This window comes from Saccopteryx leptura, chromosome 3 (assembly GCF_036850995.1).
Source record: "Saccopteryx leptura isolate mSacLep1 chromosome 3, mSacLep1_pri_phased_curated, whole genome shotgun sequence".
In the NCBI taxonomy this organism is placed as follows: domain Eukaryota; kingdom Metazoa; phylum Chordata; class Mammalia; order Chiroptera; family Emballonuridae; genus Saccopteryx; species Saccopteryx leptura.
In genome coordinates, this window is record NC_089505.1 from 109,153,773 (window position 1) to 109,179,236 (window position 25,464).

General features: G+C 50.4%; 1 protein-coding gene across 1 annotated transcript in view; it reads left to right on the plus strand.

Annotated features, from left to right (window-relative positions):
- C3H1orf94 (chromosome 3 C1orf94 homolog) overlaps nt 1-25,464 on the plus strand; it is a 38,254-nt gene that overhangs the window by 3,206 nt on the left and 9,584 nt on the right. The window contains exons 2-4 of the mRNA XM_066375797.1: nt 13,927-14,612; nt 18,092-18,349; nt 19,806-19,981. Of these exons, the coding sequence (XP_066231894.1) occupies nt 13,927-14,612; nt 18,092-18,349; nt 19,806-19,981 (1,120 nt within the window). The remainder of the gene's footprint in view (nt 1-13,926; nt 14,613-18,091; nt 18,350-19,805; nt 19,982-25,464) is intronic.

Genomic DNA, 25,464 nt, shown 5'->3' on the forward strand with positions numbered 1-25,464 from the left:
GATAGTCCATATATTTGACAGTCTTATATTCTGGATAATCACACATAGATAACAGATTTTAAATCCATAAGACCCCTCTCAGCTAACCTATTGCTTAATTTGTAGACCTAATTTTGGAGATGTTTTCTGCTATGAAGCAGCTAGATAAGTATGTTTTAAAACTCTTGTTAACCAGAAATTTTTTTTTTACTGTGTTTATATATATTTCAAAAACCCAGACATCTCAAGTTTGAAAGGGATCTTGGAGGCCATCTTCTGCTACTTAAGTCCCTCCTCAACATTCTTGCCAAGTGGTTGTCCACTTTTGCACTTATGTACACTTCCTAAAGTAGTCCTTTCCCTTGTTATGGACCCTGACTGTCAAAAGACCACTTTCTTCTTACACTGTCAGACTAATACACACTGATCTGGATTCTGCTCTTAGGACTCCAACCCAAGTCTAGCCCTTATTCCTCTCAATACCCCTTTGGATGTTAAAAGATGGCACCAAGTAGGGGAGAGAAATAGAATACAAGAAATTAAAAGACTAGGATAACTTTTTTTTTTTTTCAGATGTGAAAATCATTGGTGTTCTAGATAGACTAAATCAATAATAAACTAGGTACTTACAGATAGCCATGAGTGCCCTGACAGAAATAAAACCAAGTGCAGTAGTAGGGACAATGTCTTTAGATGGGGGGGGGATTCAGGGAGGAAGGGGGTCATTTGAGCTGACACCTGTATACCTAGAAGGAACCAATCAGGTGAAGATCTGGGGAAGGATGTCAGGCAGAAAGAAGACAAGCTGCAAAGACCCTGAGGTGGGCGTGGCTTAGAGAGGGATAGCAGGGCTGGGGTATATATTGAGTGACGGGGATAGGAGATAGGCAATGTCTTAGAAAGCCTGGAAGACCACTATAGGAAGTTTATATTGAAATCTCCATGTTTGGACACCCTTTGGAGGTTTGGGGGCAAGGGAGTATAATTTGATCAGATTCCCCCATAATTTTTAAAGATCTCTCCAGCTGCTGCAGGAAGAGAGTTTGCAGGCATGTGAGAGAGGAAGTGGGGAGATCTCTTAGAAGATGCTACAGTAGTCCAGGTGGTGGCGCCTGCATCAGAGATTGTGTTGGGGATGGAAAAAGTGGGGGATTCAGTGTGTATTTTGAGAGGAGCCAACAAATCTGCTGATGCTTTGGGGCACACAAACAGAGACATCAAGGCTGACTTGAAGTTTTCTCCTTGAGCTGCAGGTTGGATGGTGGCACCATTTATGGAGGTGGAGAAGAAACAAGAAGAAACTGGCTTTGGGGGAGAAATCGATAGTTCTGTCTAGTGTCAATTAAACTACAGAATTGTGTTCAGTTATCTTTCAATTAGTCTTGAATTTGGGCTTAGAGAATTGTGGCCAGCTACTTACTGACTCACATTCTACAATTACTTATTCATTCATTCCCCCTCATCACTACAACTGCACAGCCTCAGTTGGGGGCTTCGAATTTGCTGTTGACTCCACTGCTTTGACTGTGAAGTGGCATTTGTTCATTCTGTCACTTATGGATTCATTCAGCAAACACTCATAGTTGCTGTCACAGTGCCAGGGAATAAACCAATGCTTTGTGCTGCTGTTATTGAAACAATTGAAAGTATCCTAGTTTTTCTGGAAAAGTTGTTTTGTAATATATTCCAACTTTTATTTATTATTATTAGTATTTTCTTCTTTTTTTTATTAAGGGAAAGGAAGGGAAGGAGAGAGACAGACTCTCGCATGTGCCCCAATAAGGATCCACCTAGCAAGCCCCTTATGGGGTGATGCTCTGCTCATCTGGAGCCATTGCTTCATTGCTTGGCAACTGAACTATTTTTAGCACTTGAGGTAGAGGCCACTGGAGTCATCCTCAGTGCCTGGGGCCAACTCCCTCGAACCATTCAGGCCATGGCTGTGGGAGGGGTTGAAACTTAGTGATAAGAGTGATAAGGACAAGACTCATATTGCAAACTCAGACTGATGCCCTAGAGCAGAAGCCAGCTCTGAAGACTTGTATTTTCTCCCTTTGAGGGGTCAGACATCTCTCTGAGAATCTGAGGAAAGCTGCTCTGTACCCCAGTGACTGAAACACATTCTTACATCCCTCGATATTTTGTGAATGACTTCAGAGACCACCCACCCTGGGCCCAGGTAGGAACCCTTTTCTCCTGGACCCAGCATGTAAGTGTTTCCTTCCCCTGAGCTTCCAGGGATGAGTCTCAACCTCTAGCCACACTGACATCAGCGCCGCCATCCTGGTTTTCAGGTGAACTGGTGGATGTAATGGTGCTGGCAGACAGAGGCCCAGGGCCCTCTGAGCCTTCCCTCCTCCAGTCTCCTCATGCCTCCCGCAGTCACCTTCATGACAGCCTTTGACTTCTAGTCTTCCTGCTCGTCCCTTTTCTGTCATCGTTACAGCATCTCATCTTGCTTTGTCTGGTTTCTTTCCCTCCTGGATGTCCTTCCCCCTTGGCCAGTTTCATCTTTCTGAAGCTCATCAACAGTGTGGTCCCAGCACCTTCCATGACTCCTTCATTGTCTTCTGAATCCCTGACCTGGATTCCCGGGCTGTAGTCGTTAGCCTTGCCTGCATCTGGAGATGTGCATCTTGCTGCTCTTCTCCCCATTCTCTGTAACCAAGATGAGCTACCAGCAGGTGCACCTCTCCTTGCCTTTGTTCAGACTAGTCCACGCTACCCAAAATGCCTTTCATCCATATCTCTGTCTATTGAAATCCTACCCATCCTTAAAAGACCGAGAATAAGTGTGTCATCCTCCGAATCTGTTCACTGCTCACCCTATTCAACATTGTTCCCTCCCTCTTCCATGTTTCTCTTTTCAATTCAAAGAATTACATTCCTCTCTTTCCTAAGGGTTTAAAGGTGATAACAAGATCAATATCAGATAACAATAAAATAAAAAGGTAGATTTGAGTCGTAGCATACTGCCTAGTGGGAACCAAGTTACTCAAACTTTCTGTGCCCCATTTTCCTCATCTGAAAAATGGAAGAAGTCGTAGTGACCACCTTAAAGAATTGTGGAAGTTAATGAAATAAGGTATGGAAAGCCCACACAGCCCCTTGTCATAAGATGAGGACTCTAGGTTCATCATCATCGCCATCACTGTTGTCATCACTATCACCAGCAGCAGCATCACCATCAGCTCAGCAGCAGCAGCATCACCATCAGCAGCAGCAGCAGCAGCAGCAGCATCACCACCAGCAGCATCACCATCATCATCATCAGCAGCAGCAGCAGCACCATCAGCAGCAGCAGCATCACCATCAGCAGCAGCAGCACCATCACCATCAGCAGCAGCATCACCACCAGCAGCATCACCATTAGCTCAGCAGCAGCAGCATCACCATCAGCTCAGCAGCAGCAGCATCACCATCAGCAGCAGCAGCAGCAGCACCATCACTATCAACAGCAGCAGCTGCAACAGCAACCGCAGCAGCATCACCACTATCACCATCATTATTGTTATTATCAAGGATAAAATGACAGGGGTTAAGTAATCAAGAATGGTATGGGGAGAGGAGCTTTACATACCGAAAAAACCTAAGCTAAGGGAAACCACACTCGGCTGAGGACAGCATTTTGCTTTGAGATTCTTGGCAGCTAGGGCAAAAAGAGAACACAACAGTTGGTTGCCATACTCCTATTATCTAATAAGAGAGAGCCGGCGAGCTCATCAGGAGAGACCATGTGGAAGGGTCTGGACATGAAGACGATGGAATGGAAGTCAGTTTAGAACCAGCTCTCAAGTTGACCGTTGGCCAGAAGGGAGGATACAACATCCCATTTGGATTTGTCGGTGCATTTCTGTCATGGGATTACTGATAAGGTGGGCACCTGGCACACACTGTACACTGCTTTGTGGCAACAACACTCCTCCCCCACTTGACCATGGCTCCTTCAGGGCAAGGGCTGTGTCTTACTCATCTTTGTCTCCCTAGCACCCGGCTGCGTTCCTGGCACTTGATGACTATGCAGTGTGTATAAGAGAGTGAGGAAGTGAATGATGGATGAACCATAAAAATGCCACTGCAAGGAGGGTGAGTGAGGCCCAGAGGTGGCCAGGATCCAAGCAAGGAGTCACGATCTCAGAAGGAGCATTGAGTGACACAGGGACAGAATATCAATAAGCTAAGACATTGCAAGGTTTTTTTCCCCCCTCCTCTGCCTCAACCTGCAGAGAAGGGAAGTAACATTTTCTTGAGCACTTGATATGTGCTAGGCTCTGAATTTTAATTTTCTGTTCATCTCATTGTCTTAGCAACACTTTCCAGTATGTGGTCGGTATTACTCCCTTTTACAGATGAGGAAGCTGAAGCCCAGAGAAGTTAGGCACCTTGCTCAGAGTCAACCAGCTCAAATGGGGCAGAGCAGAAATAGAATCCTGGTAGGGCTTCAAGGCCAGGGCTCTTTCCCAGACACCAGGAGCCCTTTAGAATAGCCCTTCTGTGTCTGCTTAGCACAGGGAACCATTAGCAGCGAAGGGAAGATGAATCATGATTAATGGCCCACGTCCTGTGTCCCCCTTTTTAATTTAATTTTATGGTTTTGGGACTTGTGTCATAGGTTGTGGGAGCCTGCAGAGATGGGCCACCAGTGGTTTGGCTTAATCCCCTTTTTAATATCTTAGTTGCAATGTTCTTTCCAATTCAGCTCCCAAGTCACATAAAAAACAAAAAACAAAAAAAATAAACCTCTTCCTTAGGGTAAGCCTTCTCTTATTAAACAGATTCAAATGAAAAGTTTTAAAGATAATTTCAACAATAAGAATCACTCTGTTGCTTCCAGCCGATGCTCCTTTATTGCTGTATTTATTCCTGAGGATTTCCTGTCTCATTCTCCAGCTCACTGACTCCTTCGTCCCCCCCAACCCTCTCAGTCCTTGGGGCTCCTCAGGCCTGAGTCCTGTCTTCTCCACTTCTCCTTTCTCCTCAGGCTGGGTGTGGAGAGTCAGGGAGAAGGGTAGGGTGGGAGGTGCCTCACTCCCATCTACCAATCAGCGAGCAGCTAGAAAGTGGAGGGGAATCGCCCCGACTTGATGCCTCACTGCACATCCTGTGCATCAAAATCTTAGGAGTGGGAGGCAAAGGGTGGAGGACAGACACCTAATCAGAATGCAGATACCTGGGCCTCATTCTGGACCAACTGAACTGCCATTTTCCCAAGAGCACCCAGGAATCTGTATTTGAAACAAGCATGCCTCTGCCTGTGTATAGAAAATTCTCCGAAACTTTAGGGGTCAAAGATGATAGAGCCTCAGGCTTAAAAGGGACAGAGATTTGAGAAGGAGGCATTCCAAAGAAAAGCATGTAGGAAGGAGACTGACCTTTACTGAGTGAGTTCTAAGCGTGTGCCAGGGACATTGTAAAAAATGACTACTCTGGGTAAGGGCCTTTGCTGAGAAATGAGACAAACACGTAGTCCAGGCTTGGCTTCCGGTCAGCCGAGGGACTTCGTGGTGTTACCTCCTTTGACCCCACCCTGGGTGGTGTCACCGTCCTTGTGAGGTTTCAGAGCCTCCCCCAGTTTTCCACCTCTAGCCAGCCAGGCCCTGGGCTGTGAAGGGTCAGCGGGGCTCCACATGCCTGCAGCCCAGCTTGGCCATCCTGCACGGCAAGGCGCGGTCTCTCTTGGCCCCGGAGCCGCTAACATTTGCATAGCACTGTTACAGTTTACCAAGTGCTTTCACATTCATCATCTCACTTAATCCTCACGAGGCCTGGAGGGCTCTGAAGGCCCTCTGCCCAGCCCCACACCCAGCCCCCACTAAAGCTGTCCCCGTAGACAGAGCTCAGTGCGCTTCCAGGTGCCTTCTGGAGACAGGTGTAGGCCCTAGGATGACAACCAAATCTGCAGCTTGTCTTGTTGCCTGCTGCACCCCCAAAATGAAAATCTCAGCCCAGGACCCTCAGGTTATTAGAGAGGTGGAATCCTTCCCTTTTCCCTGGTTCCTTTTCTTCCTGCTGGTTTTTTTTTCTTTTTTTTCCCTTTGTATTTTTCTGAAGTTGGAAATGGGGAGGCAGTCAGACAGACTCCCGCATGCGCCCGACCGGGATTCACCTGGCATGCCCACCAGGGGGCGATGCTCTGCCCATTTGGGGCATTGCTCTGTTGCAACCAGAGCCATTCTAGTGCCTGAGGCAGAGGCCACAGAGCCATCCTCAGCGCCCGGGCCATCTTTGCTCCAATGGAGCCTCGGCTGCGGGAAGGGAAGAGAGAGACAGAGAGGAAGGAGAGGGGGAGGGGTGGAGAAGCAGATGGGCGCTTCTCCTTGTGCTCTGGCCGGAAATCGAACCCGGGACTCCTGCACACCAGGCCGATGCTCTACCACTGAGCCAACTGGCCAGGGCCCCTGCTGGTTTTTTTATAGGACGTGTGTGTGTGTGTGTGTGTGTATGCATGTGCATGAACATGCGTGTGCATGCACATGGGTATATATTCAATATGTATGCTTGTGGTTTGTACATGACTGCTGAGTGTGTGCACATGGGTATGGTGTGTGTATGGGGGGAGACCCAGGGCCGTTCAGTGAATCTTGGATCTGGAGGAGAGGGAAGATGGAGGAAGACACAGGTATCTTTAACAGAGATCTCTGTGACCCTCCTTTCCACGATGGGCAGGAGCCTCTCTGTGGCATATGCACCAGGGAATGTCCATCAGCCTGGGTCAAGTGAGGGTGGGGCCCACTGGGAGCTGGTGCCAGGCTGGATGTCACAGCCTCTGGCCTCTGCCTCTATGCTGCAGGCCACTCCTTGTCTGGGGCCCTTTGGTGCCTCCTTGCCACCCCAACTAACTACTTTGTCTCTTTCAAGTCCCTTAAGTTGGGCACCACCAGCCCACCAAGTTCTGCCTTCTGCTGCCTCATCCTCCTAGTTCCTGGCTGGTTCCCAGCCTTTGGCCCTCTTGCAACCGAGACTCAGAGAAAGGAAGTGAATTGAGGTCACCCCATCAGAAAGGGCAGAGCTGGGGCTTGAATGCAGGTCTCCTGACTGCCAAGGCCTTGCTCTTTCTCCCACTTCTCCTGTTTTGGGAAGTGTAGGGTAGTGGCAGAGAGTTGAAACTTGGAGCCACGAGGACTTGGTTCCCAATCCTGCCCCGGCACTTGCTCTCTTGGGTGAACTAGAATTCATCATTCAATTCCCGAGCCTCAGTTTCCTCTTTCTAAATTGGGGATAAAGACGTTATTCCTCATGGTTGTTGTGGAGTCAAGTGCCAAGTATAATAATAGCTAGCACCTAGCAGATGCACCACAGGTCCCGGCTCCGGTTCAGTCCCCTCTTGTCACTCCTTTGGCCCGCTCCCTGGAAGAAACCAGAGCCTGACACGTCTCTGCTGAAATGTCTCCAGTGGCTTTCTTGTTCCTTTAGAATAAAATCTTTTAGCATCACTCTAAGATCTGGCAGGTTCTGACACCTACCATCTCTAACCTCACCTCCTGTAACTTCCCCACCCTTCAATTAATGTACCCCACCCACCAGTTTAGCATAGTCCCGCCCCCACCGATGCACCAAGCTCTTGCTTATCTTGTGATCTTCACCTATGCTGTTTCCTGTGTCTGAAAAGTTCTTCCTCGCTTTCTTTATGTGGCTAAATTAGGCCTAGCAAAAATGGCATTTCTTCAGAAAGCCCTTTCTCACTCTCCTAACTTAGGTACGTACACCTGGTCATCTCACATACAGCTCTTCACTTTGGTTTTCAGAGTTGCCTAGTGGTTAAGAGAGCCACATCTGAGCAAGACAGCCTCAGTTCATCACTTTGTCCCTTCTTAATTCTGTGACCTTGGGAAAATCCCCCATCTGTCCTGTCCCTTGGCTTCTTCATTTTTAAAACTGGGATAATTGTATCTCTGTATCAGTTAGCTTTTGATGTTTAACAGACTGCCCCAAAGCTTAGTGGCTCAAAACAGCTATTTACTTAGCTCACATTGCTCTAGTTCAGCGGTCTGGGCTGGGTTCAGTCACGTGGTTCTTCTGGTGGGGGCTGGCTTGGCTGGGTATGGCTGGGGCTCACCCAACATCTGCAGGTCCGTTGGGTTTGGCCAGCTGTTGAGGTTTGCCTCTGTGGAATGTTTTATACTTCAGTGGGCTCTCCTGGGCTTGTTCACCTGGAGGTGACCGAGTCCCAAAAGAATAAGAGACCGAGCCCTAAGTCCAAGCACTCTACTTTATTACTTGAATCAAGATGGACAGGAATTAGCAAAGAACTTGGGTACAGGATGTCCAAGGTGTGATAAAATGGGGCCATTACTGTCATTAGTCTACCACACTACCCCCTGGGGGCTATTGTGGGAATTAAAATGAGAGTTTTGCATGAAAAATGCTTAGCACAGTGCCCGGCTGGTTAGCCAGCACTCCAGAAGCGCTAATCTGTCTTCCTATTTGAGAACTAGGACCTGACGCAGCTTGCGGAAGGTCTGGCCTCCACTAAGGGGTGGGGGTTTGATCCAGTTTCTGCCTCCCTCTAGAGACTCAGCTCATAGCCAGTGCGCTCTGCTGCTCTGCCCACGCAGACATGTGGAGAAGTCAGAACCTCACCCACAGGCAGGAGGCCAGTCTGTGGACCGACCGCCATTCAAGCCTGGGTCTGTGAGCACCAGAGCCTGTCTGGCGTGTCACTTGTCAACCAGCCATGCTGCCTGGGCCCTGGGCCTGGGTGCCCTGCTTGTGCATGGTCTGATATGCCACAGTGAGAAGAAAATATTTGTTTTGATGTCCTCTTTCAGCACGAACAATGTTCTGCTTGCATTTTCCTGTTGTTTGGCTTCAATGAATAGCAGTTTTCATCTTTGCTCTGTGTTATCGTGTATACAGAACTGCTGTTGGGAGCTAACAGCACGCTTGCTTAGTCATTATTCTGGGAAGGGGTGCCAGCCAGTCAATAGCCTTTATTTTTATATAACTCTGTACCCGGCACATGCAGAAATAGCCAGCAGCAGCCGCATGCAGCGCCTCCATCAGACACCTATCATTCCTGGGGGTGGCAGCGGCGGGAGCCCCGGCTCCTCCGATTCTGACTCTCATTCACCTCCTTTGTCAGCGCCCAGGAGCTGGGTTAACCTTCCTGAGTGATTCATTGTGATCGTCTGTGGCGGATTTTATGGTTTTTACCAACTCAAAGGAGAAAGCAAATAGCACGGGAGAAGTGCCAACATCGGCAAAACTTCTTAGGGAGAGAGAGAGAGAGAGAGAGAGAGAGAGAGAGAGAGAGAGAGAAAGATTCCAGAAATGCAGGCAGGCAGGCCTGATGTTGAACCCAGCAAAACTGTAAGGAGTGTGAAAAATCTCTTTGTGAGCCCCAAGGTGGTTGCTAAGAGGCGGGTTCTGTGTGGGGTCAGCCAGGAGCCCGCCTTGCAGAAGTTAGGGTTCCTAGGACTGGACCTAACAGCGTCGCTAGTGAACAGCTCACAGGGAGATGCCAGGCCAGAGGTGGGACATAGATGGGAAGACAGGAAGTGGAACCAAAGCCAAACAGATTGCAACCCATGCAAGGACTTATATAGTCTTTCGCAACGGAGCTCTTGATTTCAAGAGCTCCAAGGAATGGATGAGTGTAAAGACAAGTTCATAAGTTATATATTATAGTTCATTCACTTATTCAACACATGCTTACTGAGCTGAAGTTGTGTGCCAGGCACTGTTCTTGTCCCCCTGCCTCTGTGGTGAAGAGGATGCAGCCTCGGCCCTCAGGAAGGACTGTTGCTGTAGGGAGTAAAGACATAAAAAAAGATACTCTCTGATAAATATACACTAGGAGGAAAATAAACAACTTGATGGAGTAAAGCATGCCTAGTAGAGCAGGGCAGGGTAATAACACTCTGAGAAAAAGGACAGGAGAGGCTACTTTGAAAGTATGAAACTTGCATGAAGGTGTGAATAATGAGAAGGAGCCAGTCAAGGGATGCTCTGGCATTCTGTAAGACATGCAGAGGCCCTGGAGCTGGCATGAACTTGGCATGTCAAGAAATATTTATAAGGCCAGAATGTCTAGAAGAAGGGGAAGTCAGAATGGGCCACTTTGTGTGGTGTCTTGAGGGTCAGAAAGGAGTCTAGATTTTATTCTGTGTGTAATGAGAATCCACAAGAGGGTTTAAGTGGGAGAATGGTTTGATCTGAGTTCTGAACAAACAAGAACAAACAAATCTTGTTTTCATGGGCGTGGAGGGGGCAGGTCCGGAGACCCTCGACCAGGGATCTGTAACTGCACTGAATCGGTTGTAGCAAGGTGTTGGACACAGGCTGCCTCGGAGAGGTGGAGGTTGGATGGCAGTGACTGGACTGATTGATTCCCCACGGTGTCAGTCCAGGATTACTGTCAGGCTGTGAGGAGGGTCTCCAGCAGTGTCCCTCCAGGGCTCAGCCCTGGAGTCCTTCCCTTTCAACATTTTATCCACATGTTGGCAGAAGACCCAGAAAAGGTGCTCATCAGACATGCAGCTGACAGGGAGCTGTGAGGGGCAGCTAATGCCATAGATGACAGGCTCAGGATTCACCGCAATGATCCTCCACAGGCGGGGGTGATGCGATGAGCCCAGCGATATTCCTGACTGCATTCAGATTGGGGAACAAAGACCCGCCTTGGGGCGGAGCCGGGAGACCTCGCTGGGTCCCATCCCTGGAGAAGAAGCAGGCCAGGCGAGAGGAGGTGGAGACCGCAGCTGGACCCATTAGCATCCCCACACCAGCCTCTTCACTTTCGTGGATGACAAGGTCTTTAGCCGCCGCCAGGCTCACTTTTTCCATCTGTAAGGTGGGGATGATCCTGACTGTTGCCAAGAGAGTGTGGAGAGGATTAAATTGGAGCATATAGATGGATGCCTGGCTTCTTTTATTGGCTTCACGGCACATGCAAGGGAAATAGTCATTTGCTGAGGCTGTCCCGGGGAGAGCAGGTGCTCTGGGCAGCTTTTCAGGGTGCACAGAGGACTCACAGCCAGGGTGGGCCCCTCTGTTCTTGGCACTGGACTACTCCTTCTGGGAACGCCAGCTTCCTAAGAGGCCCATTGACCTCTGTGATGTGTCCAGGGCAGAGTGACTGGGAGTATGAGCCTGGTGCCCTGGTGGGGACAGATGGGGGTGTCCTCTCAGCTGCTGAGCAGGGGTGTTTTTTGGTACAGGGACCTGGGGCCCTGTGGGTCTTTTAGAAATTGCTTTGACTTCTCCTTAGAGCTAGTAACTTCAAAGCATTCACTGGTGAGACTTTTGTGTGCTCATGTGTCATGTAACATTTTGATTAAAAAATAGAAACCAAACACAAAAGTAGAGCGAGTCACATGTGAATCACGTGTGATGAACCTTGTACCCAGCATTCAGTGCAGGGCCAGTTTTGTTTCATCTATTACCTCACCTTTCTTCCCTTCCCCCTTTCTTTCCCCTCCCCCTTTCTTCCCCCTCCCCCTTTCTTCCCCCTCCCCCTTTCTTCCCCCTCCCCCTTTCTTCCCCCTCCTCCTTTCTTCCCCTTCCCCCTTTCTTCCCCCTCCCCCTTTCTTCCCCCTCCCCCTTTCTTTCCCCTTCCCCCCACTGGATTCAGTTTAAAAGCATATCACAAGCACAATTGTATCTGTAGATGCTGTAGTAGTATCTCTAAGAGGTAAGGACTCTTTTTTTGGTTGTTCAAGTAGTACCATTATCACAATTTAAAAATATTAACACAATTGTAGTAGGTCTAATTCAGAAAATCTATTGATACATAGCTTGCTTTGTAAGTTTTTTTAGGGATGTGTGTGGGGGAACTGATTCTTCAAATGTCTGGGTTCTGTGACTCGAGACTCACTTGTCCCTTCTGAGGAGGATGAGGAAGAGGATCTGAAAATTTGGGACCACGGATTGGCAACCTCTTTATTCCAATTGCTCCTGTGGACACAGGGGTGAGAGTGAGACCTATTTATAGAGTAAGTCTAGACGTGGGAAGGAGGAAAGAAAGGAAAGAGGAGAGAGGACAGGGAAGGAGAGAAGAGAATGGAGGGAAGAGGACAGTGGCAGTGCAGCCGGCCTTGCCCCCACCCAGCCTTGCTGGCCCCCGGAGCTTCCAGGACCAGCCTGCTTCAGCCAAGGCACGTGTCTGTGCTGAGCCCGCATATGGGTTCGCTCAAGTTCTCACGCCCAGGTGCTGTTAGTGTCGGACCCGTGCCACAGAGGGGTTCCTGAGGGTCTCCCTGGTGTGAAATAGAGTGGTGCCCAATTCCGAACCAGGTCTGTCTGGCTGGAGTCCACCTTTCCTGGCACCACTCCCTGCCTCCAGGCCTGGGGAGGCTACACACAGCGGGCATGACTGTCTCGGTTGTTGGAGTAGCAGCATGTCTTGTATCTTTAGCTCTTCCCATGCACTCAAGTGGCCTGGCCACCCAGCCCCTTCCGCAGGAGCCACAAGACTCAGGACCCAGCAACTAAGGGGTTAATGCCCAGCCCCACAGGAAGCTTCTGGGGCTGTAGCCTGGGCCCCTTCTGCTTGGTTGTCAGATCCAGAAACTCTACTCATGGTTCTTTGTGTGGGGATATGTGAGTCATTGCATGCCCCTACCTGTGTGCATGTCAAACACATGTGTGTGTCTATGTGCACATGTGAGTGTGCATGTGCTCATACACTAAAAGCATTACCAGGAAGGCACAGTTAGATTCTGCCGTCACTGTTGGTGGGACTCACCGGGCCCTTGGAACGGGTTGTCAGAGCAGGTGTGTGTACCAGGACCCCTCAGCTGCAAAGCTCCGCTCATGGGGTGCTTCAGTTTCCCCCTCTGATTTCTTTTCGCCGTTTTCCCACCTTCTAGGGCAACACACTGAGCAGTTTCAGAATGCACTGTGTAGCCCGCCCCCTCCCCCCTTCAAAGGAGCCCATCAAGTAAAGATAGCAGATGGTTTAAACTGGGTGGTGGTAATTCTCCTGGAAGTGCCAGGGTGGAATGTCTCCTTGTGAAGGTTGCCAACGGGCTATACTCAGCCACGAGCCAGGCCAGCAGGACCACCACCCTCTCCCACACCTGGAGAGAACCAGCAATCGGGAATCTAGGGTCCATGGGACCATCGAGCCCCGTCAGGCTGGGGATGGCCCTCAGGGTTCCAGCTGGGAGCCAGGCTCGGAGGTGTAGGTAGAGGCCCGCATTTACATACAGGCAAATGCTTGTGAATTGTGCAGGGACCAACCACCTGCTGGTGCTCCCAGGAAGTGGGGCCTGGTCCAGAGGCCTTGATCTGGGCAGAGGGCCATGCCAGCTAGAGTGGACCATAGGGTCACAGTGTGGAATCCAGGATTCAGGTGCCCAGTCAGGCTGAACGAGTGTAGACATATTAGCTGACATCTGTGTCACCCTTATTCTGTGCCAGACACGATCCAAAGTGCTTTGCACATCTATGACATTCCTGTAAACCAGATCACAACACAGCGGTTCCAAGATGCCGAGCAGGCTGCCCAGGGTCACACAGCAAGGAAGTGATGGAGCTAGGGCATGAGTTCCATCTGTCCTCTCCACAGTCCCTTCTCTCACCCTGCCATTCTGCAGCCAGTCCTCGGGGCTTCCCAAGGCTCAGCCGCGGCTCTCTGGGCCCATGCTCTGAGCTTTGGCTCACCCCCTGACCCTTTTGTTGCTGTCTTTTTTGCTTCAGGTCCTGGGCACAACTGAACAGGGAGGAGGGAGGGATGGACTAAAATTAAACCTCAACTCACTCAGCGAGATGTAGTATCAGGAGAGGACCCAGGTGTCCCGATTCCCAGAACCACGCTCTTGGTACTGCGCCCCCTGGTGTGGTGTAGAGACCTCTTGGGAGTCCACTGCTGGTCTATTTGCTCTCTTGAGAAAGCAACAGGTTTCTCTTACCTTCTCCATCCCTTTCCCTGGGACCTGGCCTTGCTGCAGAGCCACCCCTCCTGAGCTGGCACTAAAGCCATCTGTCCTTCTGACCTGTTTGCAGAGCTCTGGAGCTCAGCAGTGACAAAGATGAGATCTCCCTGTTGGTGGAGCAGGAGTTCCTGAGCCTGACCAAAGAGCACCTCCTCTTGGTGGCAGAAAGCGCCCGAGAGCTGGAGGCGCCCACTTCCCCAGAGGGGCCCGGACAGCCAGCTCCCTGCCTTCTCTCGCCTCCTCTGCTGGTAGGCAGCGGCGAGCAGCCACGAGCCTCTGCCGTGGCCGGTGACAAGCTGCTGGAGACGAAGGTGGCCGTGTCCATTATCGGCAGCAGGCAAGACTGCGATTCTTCCATGACTACGGTCACGGGCATCTTACGTGCTGCCAAAGTCAAGCGTGCCAAGGGGACAGATGATGGGGGCCACAGCCTGGGCACCTCCAACTCAGAGATTAGCAAGCTCCTGGCCCAGTTCCCAGTTAAATACAAAGAAACATCCAAGGCCCCCGACAACAAGGTGGTACTGGAGGAGACACGTGTCATCAAGGATTTCCTGCAGAATAGCATGTTCAGTGGCTCCCTACCCAGGGAGTCCACAGGGCTGGGCCCGTTCCTGCTGATGCCACCCCCGCCTCTTCCTGCACTCACTGACAAGCTTCTGGACTTCCCTGTTCAGAAGAGGCAGCTCCCAGTGTTTGCCAGGATCCGCTCCAAGCCTGAGGAGGACCCCGATGTGGAGGGGCACCACTTGATGGGTGAGTGGCAGGGCTAGCGGGTGAGCCTGTAGGGCAGAGCAACTTCCCAGAAAGCCAGTCGGGCTGTGGCAGTGCACGCAGCATCTTTATGTACACTAGGACAGGCGAGACGGCCTCTCTGATGGGTGCAGCCCTCAGGAACAGCTGGTGTTAGTACCCATGTGCCCCCTGGGCTGGATGCCCATGCACTAAACACAGTTAATTCCAATGTGCTTTGAGAAGAGGGTGGGCACATTTGGCACCTGGCTTGTTTTTGAGCCCACTGGGTATCCAGAGCACATTGAAGGAAGCACTTATCTGAGCTGAGTCCTGGGTGAAGCTGCAGAATAGGGACTTTCTCCAGGATAAGAGAGAGATTTGATCGGCAGCGAGGGTCCTTTGGCTTCTGATGGAGGTGCCTGTAGTGACAATGAGGCCTGTCCTCTCTGGGGCAGGCTGTGGTATGTAAATTCTCTAGGCACAGTTGAGACTGTTGGCCCTGGGAGGTGTTCTCAGGACCCCAGGCCTTAGAAAAGTGAATTTCCATTCCCTAACTGAGGAGCCCACATCCTTCCCAGGAGAGGCAGTCGCCTCCCAAGTTTCCCCCATCCCACTCCCAACTTCTACATTTTGTACCTTTGCTAATCCAGCCACTCAGACTGGATGGCTCCCAGAGGCAGACTGGTGGCAGCTGTCCCCAGGAGTGAGCACGAAAGGATGCTGAGAGACACTTGTGTTAGGAGGGCCTGAGTCCATGTTCCTAAGAAAATCAGAGCGTGGTCACCCTAGAAAACATTCTGTGTGCTGAAGCATTGTGGGAAGGCCGGGGAATCAGAGCTGTGGACAGCAAGCTGGACTCTGGGTCTCGGACAGGCCTCTGGGAGCCAGGGGGCTGTTTGGGGACGCTGGGCAGTATGTGTGAGAGGATTAGCCTTGCCTGGGGGAGGGGACTTTTCTCCCTCCTCCTTCTCGGGGCGGGGGGCAGGGAACACATGGATAGCTCTCTCCAATGGGGCGGCTGGGTTGGAAGGCAGTCCTGCCCCCACCCTCCCCACCATTTGTGTGTGTCTGTGTGTACAAATGTGTGGGCAAAGATGTGCCAAAAGGAGTTTTGTAAGTGTGAGTGTATTTGTTAGAGAAAATGCAGGTATGTCTGCGTGTAAGCGTGTGTGTTCATCCTGTGTGTGTAGTTGTGTCCATGTGAGTGAGTCAAAGGAGTCATGGCAGGAGTGTGGGCATCTATGTACACAGATACGGGAGGGGGAGCCTCGGAGGTGAGTGAGCAGCGAGCAGGTTTCAGGCAACCAGCAGGTGTGTGGATCTCTGGGGACAGGGCTAGTATTATTATTAGTGGGTGCTGTTGTTCCAGTGCACCAGCTGGGGGCCAAGCTCAGCAGCCAGAGAATCTATGGAAGAAACTCTAGGGACATGTTTTGCTAAAAATGTCAGTTTTCTCCTAATGTGGCTCAGGCTAGAGCAGCTCTCTTCTTTGCTGGGACGGTACAAGGAGGAGAGGCCCGGTTTTGCCCAGACTTAGCCCCAAGTCCATTGGGCTGGGAAGGAGTGGGGAGCAAGAGCTGGTGGGGTCAGATCCGCTCCCAGCAGGTAACAGCGGACATGAGTTCCTCTCATCCGGTGCTACCGAAACAATCCGAGGTGCCTGTTGTGTGTCGGACACCATTCCTAGGCCAGCCTCATGGAGACCAGGTCCCCAGGCTGGAAGGAGTGAGGGGTGCTGGAAAGGCCAAGGCCTCTTCCTTGCTTCAATCAACCACTGACTTCTTAATTTTGTTTGAAGAAAGAGTTTCATTGTGAAAAAGGAAATATGGATGAAGACCCCTCGGCTGCAGACCGGTACCGGTCCATGGCCCATTTGGTACCGGTCCGCAGAGAAAGAATAAATAACTTACATTATTTCCGTTTTATTTATATTTAAGTCTGAACAATGTTTTATTTTTAAAAAATGACCAGATTCCCTCTGTTACATCCGTCTAAGACTCACTCTTGATGCTTGTCTCTGTCACGTGATACATTTATCCGTCCCACCCTAAAGGCCGGTCCGTGAAAATATTTTCTGACATTAAACTGGTCCGTGGCCCAAAAAAGGTTGGGGACCACTGCTGTAGAGGGTCCCATGATGGCGCAGACAGTGTCCTTGCACTGGAGGAACATTGGGTCTGTTTGAAGAGAGACCTGAGCCTGGCACTGACCACATCCTGTGACTCACTCTGTCTCTCTGATGACTCCTTGCTTGGCCTGCAGTCACCCATTGCCTGCCATGCCCTCTTCCCTCCCACACCTGGATGTAAGGCCTTGCTGAAGGGCCACTTCCTTCTGGAAGCCCTCTGACCCTCTCAGACAGAAGCTTTCTCAGCTACCCTCTTCCCCCACTGTGTCCCTCTGTCACCTCACAGTCCCCATCTGCCTTGACCCAGAGTTATTTCTCGGCCTATCTCCCTCTTCCTCTTTGTTGTGAGCTCCTGCAGGGCCAAGTCTGGCTCTGACTCATCACAGTGTCCCCATTACTCAGGTCAGGGCCTGATGCTGATGAGTGACTGACTCTGAGCATCAAAGTAGGAGCAGAGTCCATGATGAGTCTGACTGTGGCTTAGACCACAGGCTTCCTGAAGGCAAGAACTGTGTCTAAGTCAGCTCTTACCTGGAACCTGGATGGATAGATGGATGGATGGATGGATGAATGGATAGATGAAAGGAAGAAAGGAAGGAAGGAAGGAAGGAAGGAAGGAAGGAAGGAAGGAAGGAAGGAAGGGAGGGAGGAAGGAAGGAAGGAAGGAAGGAAGGAAGGAAGGAAGGAAGGAAGGATGATGGATGGGTGGATGGATAGATGAGTGGATGGATAGATGGATGGATAGATGAAAGGAAGAAAGGAAGGAAGGAAGGAAGGAAGGAAGGAAGGAAGGAAGGAAGGAAGGGAGGAAGGAAGGAAAGATGATGGATGGGTAGATGGATAGATGAGTGGATGGATAGATGGATGGATAGATGAAAGGAAGGAAGGAAGGAAGGAAGGAAGGAAGGAAGGAAGGAAGGAAGGAAGGAAGGAGAAGGAAGGAAGGAAGGAAGGAAGGAAGGAAGGAAGGAAGGAAGGAAGGAAGGAAGGAAGGAAGGATGGATGATGGATGGGTGGATGGATAGATGAGTGGATGGATAGATGGATGGATAGATGAAAGGAAGAAAGGAAGGAAGGAAGGCTGGATGGAAGGAAAGATGGATGATGGATGGGTGGATGGGTGGATGAATGGATGGATGGAAGGAAAGAAGAAAGGGGCACATGAGAGAGAAAGACCGGAGGTGCAATGGTCAGTGAAGGTAGCAGGGAGGAGGTTAGGATTGGATTTGGCTGGGAGAGAGACTCTGAGTGGCCGGAGCCTGAGGTATGAGCTATGGAGGATCTCTCACTTAGTCTAAAGAAGGTGCCTGTCAGCCCTGCATCCAGCACCTGGCCATCTAGAACCATTAACTCAGTTTCCCTCCTACTCTAGAACGGAACTCAGGTGCCAAGGAGCCAACCAAGGCTCGAGAGAGCTTCTTTCTCAGTCAATGGCCCCAGAGCCAGAAGGACATCTGTGGTGAGGATGGTGGCAGTGACCCAGTGGGCTCCATGTCCATTTCCCTGCCAGCCAAGAAGTCTACATGGCCTTCTGAGAAGACTCTGTTCTATGAGTTCTTTGGAGCCACCAAGAACTCAAATGGGCAGCTGAGGCTTCGCAGCAAAGAGGTGGATGGGCTGGACCTGAAATGTAAGCTGACCCTGCTTAAGAGAGTTGGTAGAAGGGAAGTCGGGGACCTCACAAGCCCTGGGAGTGACTCTGCCATCAAATGGCTGTCTCTTACATGGGCAAGTCCCTGTCTTTCTCTAGGTGTCAGTTTTTAAACCTATAGAATGGGGGAAGTGACTTCCTCCCTATGTCCCTTATTGGGAATATAATTGCCAGTGAAATGCTATTGGTTTTGAGAGGTCACATGGGCATTATTGGTGGTCATTTTGAACACAGACCTAAGTATACCCCCTCAGGTTGCCCAAGCCAAAGAAAAATCCATGCTTCAGATTATTTGTGTGTTGAGATTATTTATGTCCCTGCTTTCCCTCCCTTGCCCTCCAACAACTATTTTAGTCAAACCTCCTTTCCCTCCCCCAAAAAATGCCCATAAGCAGAAATTGAAGAGAAATTGACTCTATAAACCCATAAGACTTATTGTAGAGGGAGAGAATTAAGGATTATATTCTGAAACAACTCAATCATATCTCATTCATTCAGACTAATTTTGGGCCATACCATAGTGAATTATATACTATTTTAAAATACTTTAAAAAATAATTTCAGTATAGATATAACAAGCTGTGCAAGGTCCTCAGGGAGCCATTTTAATAATTTGATAAGAATAACTTGCTTATACAATGGTATAGCAATTATTTGTATGAAACTGGATTTTTCTAAAGCACTTGAAAGAACTTGGTCTTGAATGTAGGTGAAATATAGTCCTAGCAACCTCATTTATTTATTTATTTATTATTATTATTTTTTTTTTTTTGTATTTTTCTGAAACTGGAAACAGGGAGAGACAGTCAGATAGACAGACTCCTGCATGCGCCCGACCGGGATTCACCCGGCACGCCCACCAGGGGCGACGCTCTGCCCACCAGGGGGCGATGCTCTGCCCCTCCGGGGCGTCGCTCTGTTGCGACCAGAGCCACTCTAGCGCCTGGGGCAGAGGCCAAAGAGCCATCCCCAGCGCCCAGGCTATCTTTGCTCCAATGGAGCCTCAGCTGCGGGAGGGGAAGAGAGAGACAGAGAGGAAGGAGAGGGGGAGGGGTGGAGAAGCAGATGGGCGCCTCTCTTGTGTGCCCTGGCAGGGAATTGAACCCGGGACTTCTGCACGCCAGGCCAACGCTCTACCACTGAGCCAACCGGCCAGGGCCGCAACCTCATTTATTGTATGCCCCCTTTACTAGTGAATGCTGGAGAGAGAAGACCCCAGGCAGACCCAGCTGTGAGTTTCACCCCTTCCAAATTGGCAAAGTTTGAATTGATCATGTTTTCCTATATTTGGAAATTCACTGGGACTTAAAGAACCAAGAGGAGCTTAAAAGACCTGACCTCTGAGAATATTAATCCCGGGGTAGTCACGTTGAAAGTGTCCTGACCTCTCCCTTCCTCAGTCTCTGAATTGTTCTACCTCTTCTGTGACTTCCAGTTAACCCACCTGTGACAATGGCGGACAAGAACAACTTCAAGTACTCAGGGAATGTCTTCACCCCACGTTTCACTACCGCCATGAACTCATCATCCCTGAACCAGCCACTCTGGTTCAACCTAAACTATCCACACCCGCCAGCGTTCTCAAACCACTCCACTTTCCCACAGTACCAGGTGAGTGAGCCGGTCCTGGGCCTGGCTGGCCAGGTGGCCATTCATGCAGGTTCCCACCGCAGAGGAGCTTCTGCCGGCAGGAAGCCTGAACCCCAAAGAGCCTTTACATTAGTTACTGAATTTCTTCACTGTGGCCACGTCAGACCAACTACTCGGTACACACGTGCACAGGTGCACCCAGGTGAAAATGCATACTTTTTTCCTCGTCTGAATTCCAGTTCAGTCTGGGCTGTGCATTCCAGGGCTACATTGCAAGTCTGGGCCGGTTAAGTGCCTGGGCTCCCGGGATAGGATGACAGCACTGTCCTCCTTCCCACCCACTTCCTGGGACTTCCTATGTAGTCGGGTGACGTGCATCCTAGATTACTTGGGACAGTTCCAGTTTAGGTCTTTTGTCCCAGAATAACTATTAATAGCACCCCTGTCACTCTGGAGTGCCCTGGTGTGGATGACAGATGATATGACCACTTCATTTAAACCTGATCAGAGCGGATTTGGCTAAGGTGGCACGCGTGTTTGGTCCTGGGCTCATAGCTGAACCGAAATTAGTAGCCAGACACAAAGGGAGAGTGAAACACTCTTAACAGGATTGGAAATTTTACTCACAGAACTTATTTATGCAGGGAAAATGTAGTTTCTGTAGTTTGTCTATTTAACTTAATCTCCCTTCAGGGCTGCTGCCGACTGGGTAGAAGAAAGAAAAAAATCAAATAAATGTCCACTCTGGTTTAAACCATAGTCCAGTCCAATGGCTGAAAGTAGTGCTCAGCTTGTCCAGGAAGGCTGCTCAGTGCCTAGGGTTCCTGTCTCCGTGCCCCTCCCTGGCTCCTCTCTGAGCGTGTGTGGGTGTACGGGACAAGGTGGGCATGTGCACCAACTTTGCCGTCAGATTCTTGAGAGTCTGCTGCCCCAGGCTGGCCTGGCAACACTTGCAGAGGGCAATAGAGAAGGAAATTTGTCCTAAAGTCTTCTTGTCCTTTCTCTGTGCCCCTCCCCCTCCCACCAGCCCTCGGTCCTTATGTCATTTCCTCTGTTACAACAGAGAGAGTAAGCTGTCTTTTCTACTCCATCTAAAGAAAGCCTCTTGGGCCCTGGCTGATTTTGCTCAGTGGATAGAGCATTGGCCCAGCATGCGGACATCCCAGGATCCATCCCCAGTCAGGGCACACATGAGAAGTGACCATCTGCTTCTTTTCTCTTCTCTCTCCTCCTTCTCTCTCTCTTCCACTCTCATAGCCAGTGGCTCAATTGATTTGAGTGTTGGCCCTGGACACTAAGAATAGCTCAGTTGGTCTAAGCATGTCAGCCTCAGGTGCTAAAAATAGGTTGGTCAATTTGAGCATCAGGCCCAGATGAGAGTTGCCAGGTGGATTCTGGTTGGGGCACATGTGGGAGTCTGTCTTTCTCTCTCCCCTCCTCTGGAAGGAAGGAAGGAAGGAAGGAAGGAAGGAAGGAAGGAAGGAAGGAAGGAAGGAAGGAAGGAAGGAAGGAAGGAAGGAGAGAGAGAGAGAGAGAGAGAGAGAGAGAGAGAGAGAGAAAGAAAGAAAGAAAGAAAGAAAGAAAGAAAGAAAGAAAGAAAGAAAGAAAGAAAGAAAGAAAGCCTCTTGGAGCTGGTCTACCAACTTAGCCCCCGAATCTTAAAGGGGAGCTAAAGGAGTTTAGCAAAATCTTTCTTTTTCTCTCCAAAGTTTTGTTTCCAAGATTTTTTTTCTTGTTGACTAAGAGAATAGTACCTACCCTCTCCTCACACGGGGCAGGAGGACTCCCACCCCACCATCGAGGGAGAGGTGATCGTGAATAGTGACCTCAGGGGAAATGAAAGTGTGTCCTTTCCACACCTCCTGTAATAACTTGTCCATGCATGGGTGGCTGTTTGTGTGCTCACCAACCTTCGTCCACATGTCTGTGTTTGCTCGTTCGCTTGTCAGTCATTTATTCACTTCTACACCAATGTGCTCATTTTTATACATTTCCTTACTCATTCATTTAAATAATTTTTAAAGACTTTCACTTCGCACTGACTCTGGGCCAGCACTGACATGGTGGAGAGGATTCAGAGGGGACCGAGAACCTCGGTGGTCAGTGCAGGCCGGGACCAACCCCAGGCCGGCACCGCCTGCACCCCCACCTCGGACAGAGAAGCAGTGTGTACTTTTATTTAGTGTAAAACCTTCCCTCTAAAATGCACTCTCAGGGCTCACCGCGTAGAGCTAATTCCCAGCAGTTTGCTTTTTTGAAGTGTAGGTAATATCTCTTTGTTAAGCTGACTTCCTCTGACCCGACTTTTTGGAGAGGGGAGGTTGGGACATGCAGTTTTTTAAAATAGATGTATTGGAGTAACGTTCATTAATAACATACAAGTTTCAAGTGTACAGTTTTATAATACATCACCTGTATATTGCATGATGTGCATATCACTCAAAGTCTAGTCTCCTTCTGTCACAGTGAATTTGATCCCCATTAGCCTCTTCATCCTCGCCCTATCTACCTCCCCTCTGGTAACCACCATACTGTTATCCGTGAAGTGTTTTGTTTTTTGTTTTTTTTGTATTTTTCTGAAGCTGGAAATGGGGAGAGACAGTCAGACAGACTCCCGCATGCGCCCGACCGGGATCCACCCGGCACGCCCACCATGGGGCGACGCTCTGCCCACCAGGGGGCGATGCTCTGCCCCTCTGGGGCGTCGCTCTGCTGCGACCAGAGCCACTCTAGCGCCTGGGGCAGAGGCCAAGGAGCCATCCCCAGCGCCCGGGCCATCTTTGCTCCAATGGAGCCTTGGCTGCGGGAGGGGAAGAGAGAGACGGAGAGGAAAGGGGGGGGGGTGGAGAAGCAAATGGGCGCTTCTCCTATGTGCCTTGGCTGGGAATCGAACCCGGGTCCCCCGCATGCCAGGCCGACGCTCTACCACTGAGCCAACCGGCCAGGGCCTGAGGTTTTTTTTTTGTTGTTGTTTGTTCATTTGCTGCTTTCTGTTTAGTGAAATCATATGGTTCTTTTGAGCATGAAAGTCCTTTGTCTTAAGAGATGCCAGGGTCTGTACTGTAGGCTGACCCTCAGTTTCCCTGGCCTGTGGGCAGTTGAGGGTCCCGACTGGCAGGGCCCTTGGGTCCTGCAAGGCCGTGTGTGCGCTGACTGGGCCCAGCGGAAGTGACTGTGGAAGTTGACCCTCCCTCCCCCCCAGCCCTGGTGGTAAAGGAGGACAGCAGAGTTTACCTCCTCCCAGCCTGGGATAATAAGAAGTCAGGTTTGGAACTGGAAGACTTGTGTTTAATGGAGTTCTGCTGCTTCCAAGCTGTGTGGCCTTGGGCAGGTTGGCCAGTGATCTGAGCCCTGGTTTCCTCACTTGTGAAATGGACTCAGTGTAATTTCAGCAGCAGCAGCAGTAGCAGCAACAGCAGCAGCAGCAGCTGTTTGATTCGCTTGTAAGGTTGAGTCCATGGGTGGGAAAGGGCTTTGTATGACACAGGTGCTGGTTTTTATTATTCCACACTGATCTTCCTAGGCAACAGGGTCAGGGAGCTCCGCAGACCTTGAGGAGACAGAGAAGGGGAACTGGGAACAATTTATCCCAGTCTCTTCTCCTTCTTGGCTTTAGGAATAAAGATGAGGTCCCAGGTCCAATTTACTCAGCCCTCCACTGTGGAGGGACGCAAGCCTGGGAGACCAGGCCCCCAGGACCGAGGGGCTCCAAGGCTCCTTCCTGGGCCGCCTGTAATAAAGGACCTCTGCCCTCAGTTAAGGAGGGAGGACTCATGGGAACAGGCCTCGGCCTCAAGCAGAGAATAATGAATGTTTATTTACTCTTGCTTGTGATTTTACTGAATTGCAATTTGAATAGCTATTAATGTTTTTAAAGTCATACAGTGTTGCTTATACTAATAAATATGCCACTGTCTCCTGGAAGTTTGCCCCAGGACAGAGCAGGGCTGGGCAGCCTGGTCTTGCACGGATCTCGGGGCAGCCTGGCCCAGGCCTGCCCAGGGAGATCGGCGACCTGGGGGAGCTGGCTGTGCAAAGCCAAGCTGAGTGCTAATGGGGTGGAGGGGAGGTGGGAGGGGGGACACAGAGGAGTGACAGTGAGGCCCTGACCTGGGAGCTCACTGAGGGCCAGAACGGGCAGGGCAGCGCCCCCTGTCTGACTTCTCTATCCAGGTTCTGGCCACAGTTGGAGTGCCCGGACCAGGCTGTGGTCCTGGTGGGGGATGGGACTGCCCTGGGCTGTGGGGCTTGCTGAAGAAAGGAGCAGCTTCACCAGTTTCAAGTGAAGGGGTTGGTGGAAGTAGGAGGGGACCCACCAAGGACAAGTGTCAAGTCCAGAGCAGAAAGCAGGGAGGGGCTGTGAGAGGATGTGTGCTCTCAGGGACCTGGAGGATGAGGCACCAGGAGAGCGGGAGACTCTCCCCCGGGCCCCGTTCAGGACCCCGTGGCTCGGAGGAGGTCGTCAAGGGCGCTGTGTTAGCCATCAGCGCTTTGATAACTGGTACAAGGTGAGCCCAGAATCGAGGCAGCATATTGGGGTATAGAATCTATGAAAAGACATCCTAGTCTCATGGGGCTTTGAGCATTGAGTTGAATCTTAGGAGGGTTGACTCTGGGTTGGCAGGGAAAGGCAGTCTGAGACCCCGCCCACAGCAGCTGCTGTGTGTGTGTGTGTGTGTGTGTGTACGCACGCACACACACACAGGGACCCCCAAGGCCAGCCTAGACAGAGTTGTGAATAAAGTTTATACTCTTCATTTGGCTCAGCTTCCAGAGATCCTCTTCGTGTGTGTGTGTGTGTGTGTGCGGGGGGTGCGCACAGTGAGAGAGGCTAAAAATACCTAATATTTGCAGAATCCTTACTGTGTGCTGGGTACTGTTCTGAGCCCTTTAAATGCATTAATTTCTTGTCACACCAGTCCTCACCGTAAGAGACAGATGCAGGTGTGTGTGGGCATATAGACACAGCAGTGGAGACCCAGGCTAATACACCTGGGTTCACAGTTGCACATTTGTACACAGAAGCGCACAGCTGCAGACACAAAAGGAATTACACATGCAAGTGTGCTTAAATAAACATGGGTGCAAACTCGCACACACACAGATGTACATGGACTCCTCCTGTTTGGGTGTAGCAGTGGGGTTTGGGGGAAAAACTTAAAAAAGGAGGATAGACAGCAATAAAAAGAATTTGGCTATCTGCCCAAGCATTCCAGTTCTGAACACACGTAACTTTACAGACCAGGGAAAAGAGGCTCAGAGAGGTGAAGTGATTTGCCCAAGGTCACACAGCCACTAAAGAACAGATCTGGGATTCAAGAAGCGGGCAGGTTCCTGAAGCTCTTATCTTAAATACTCAGCAAAAAGGCTGTGATTCCTGCTAAACACAGGCTTCCCCTATGGTGTGTGTTGTGCACGACTGGCCTGACTCCAGCTGGACCTGGCACCTGGTGGGTCTGGTTCATAGTGCCGGGGTGGGGGTGATCTCAGCTGCGTCTGGAGAT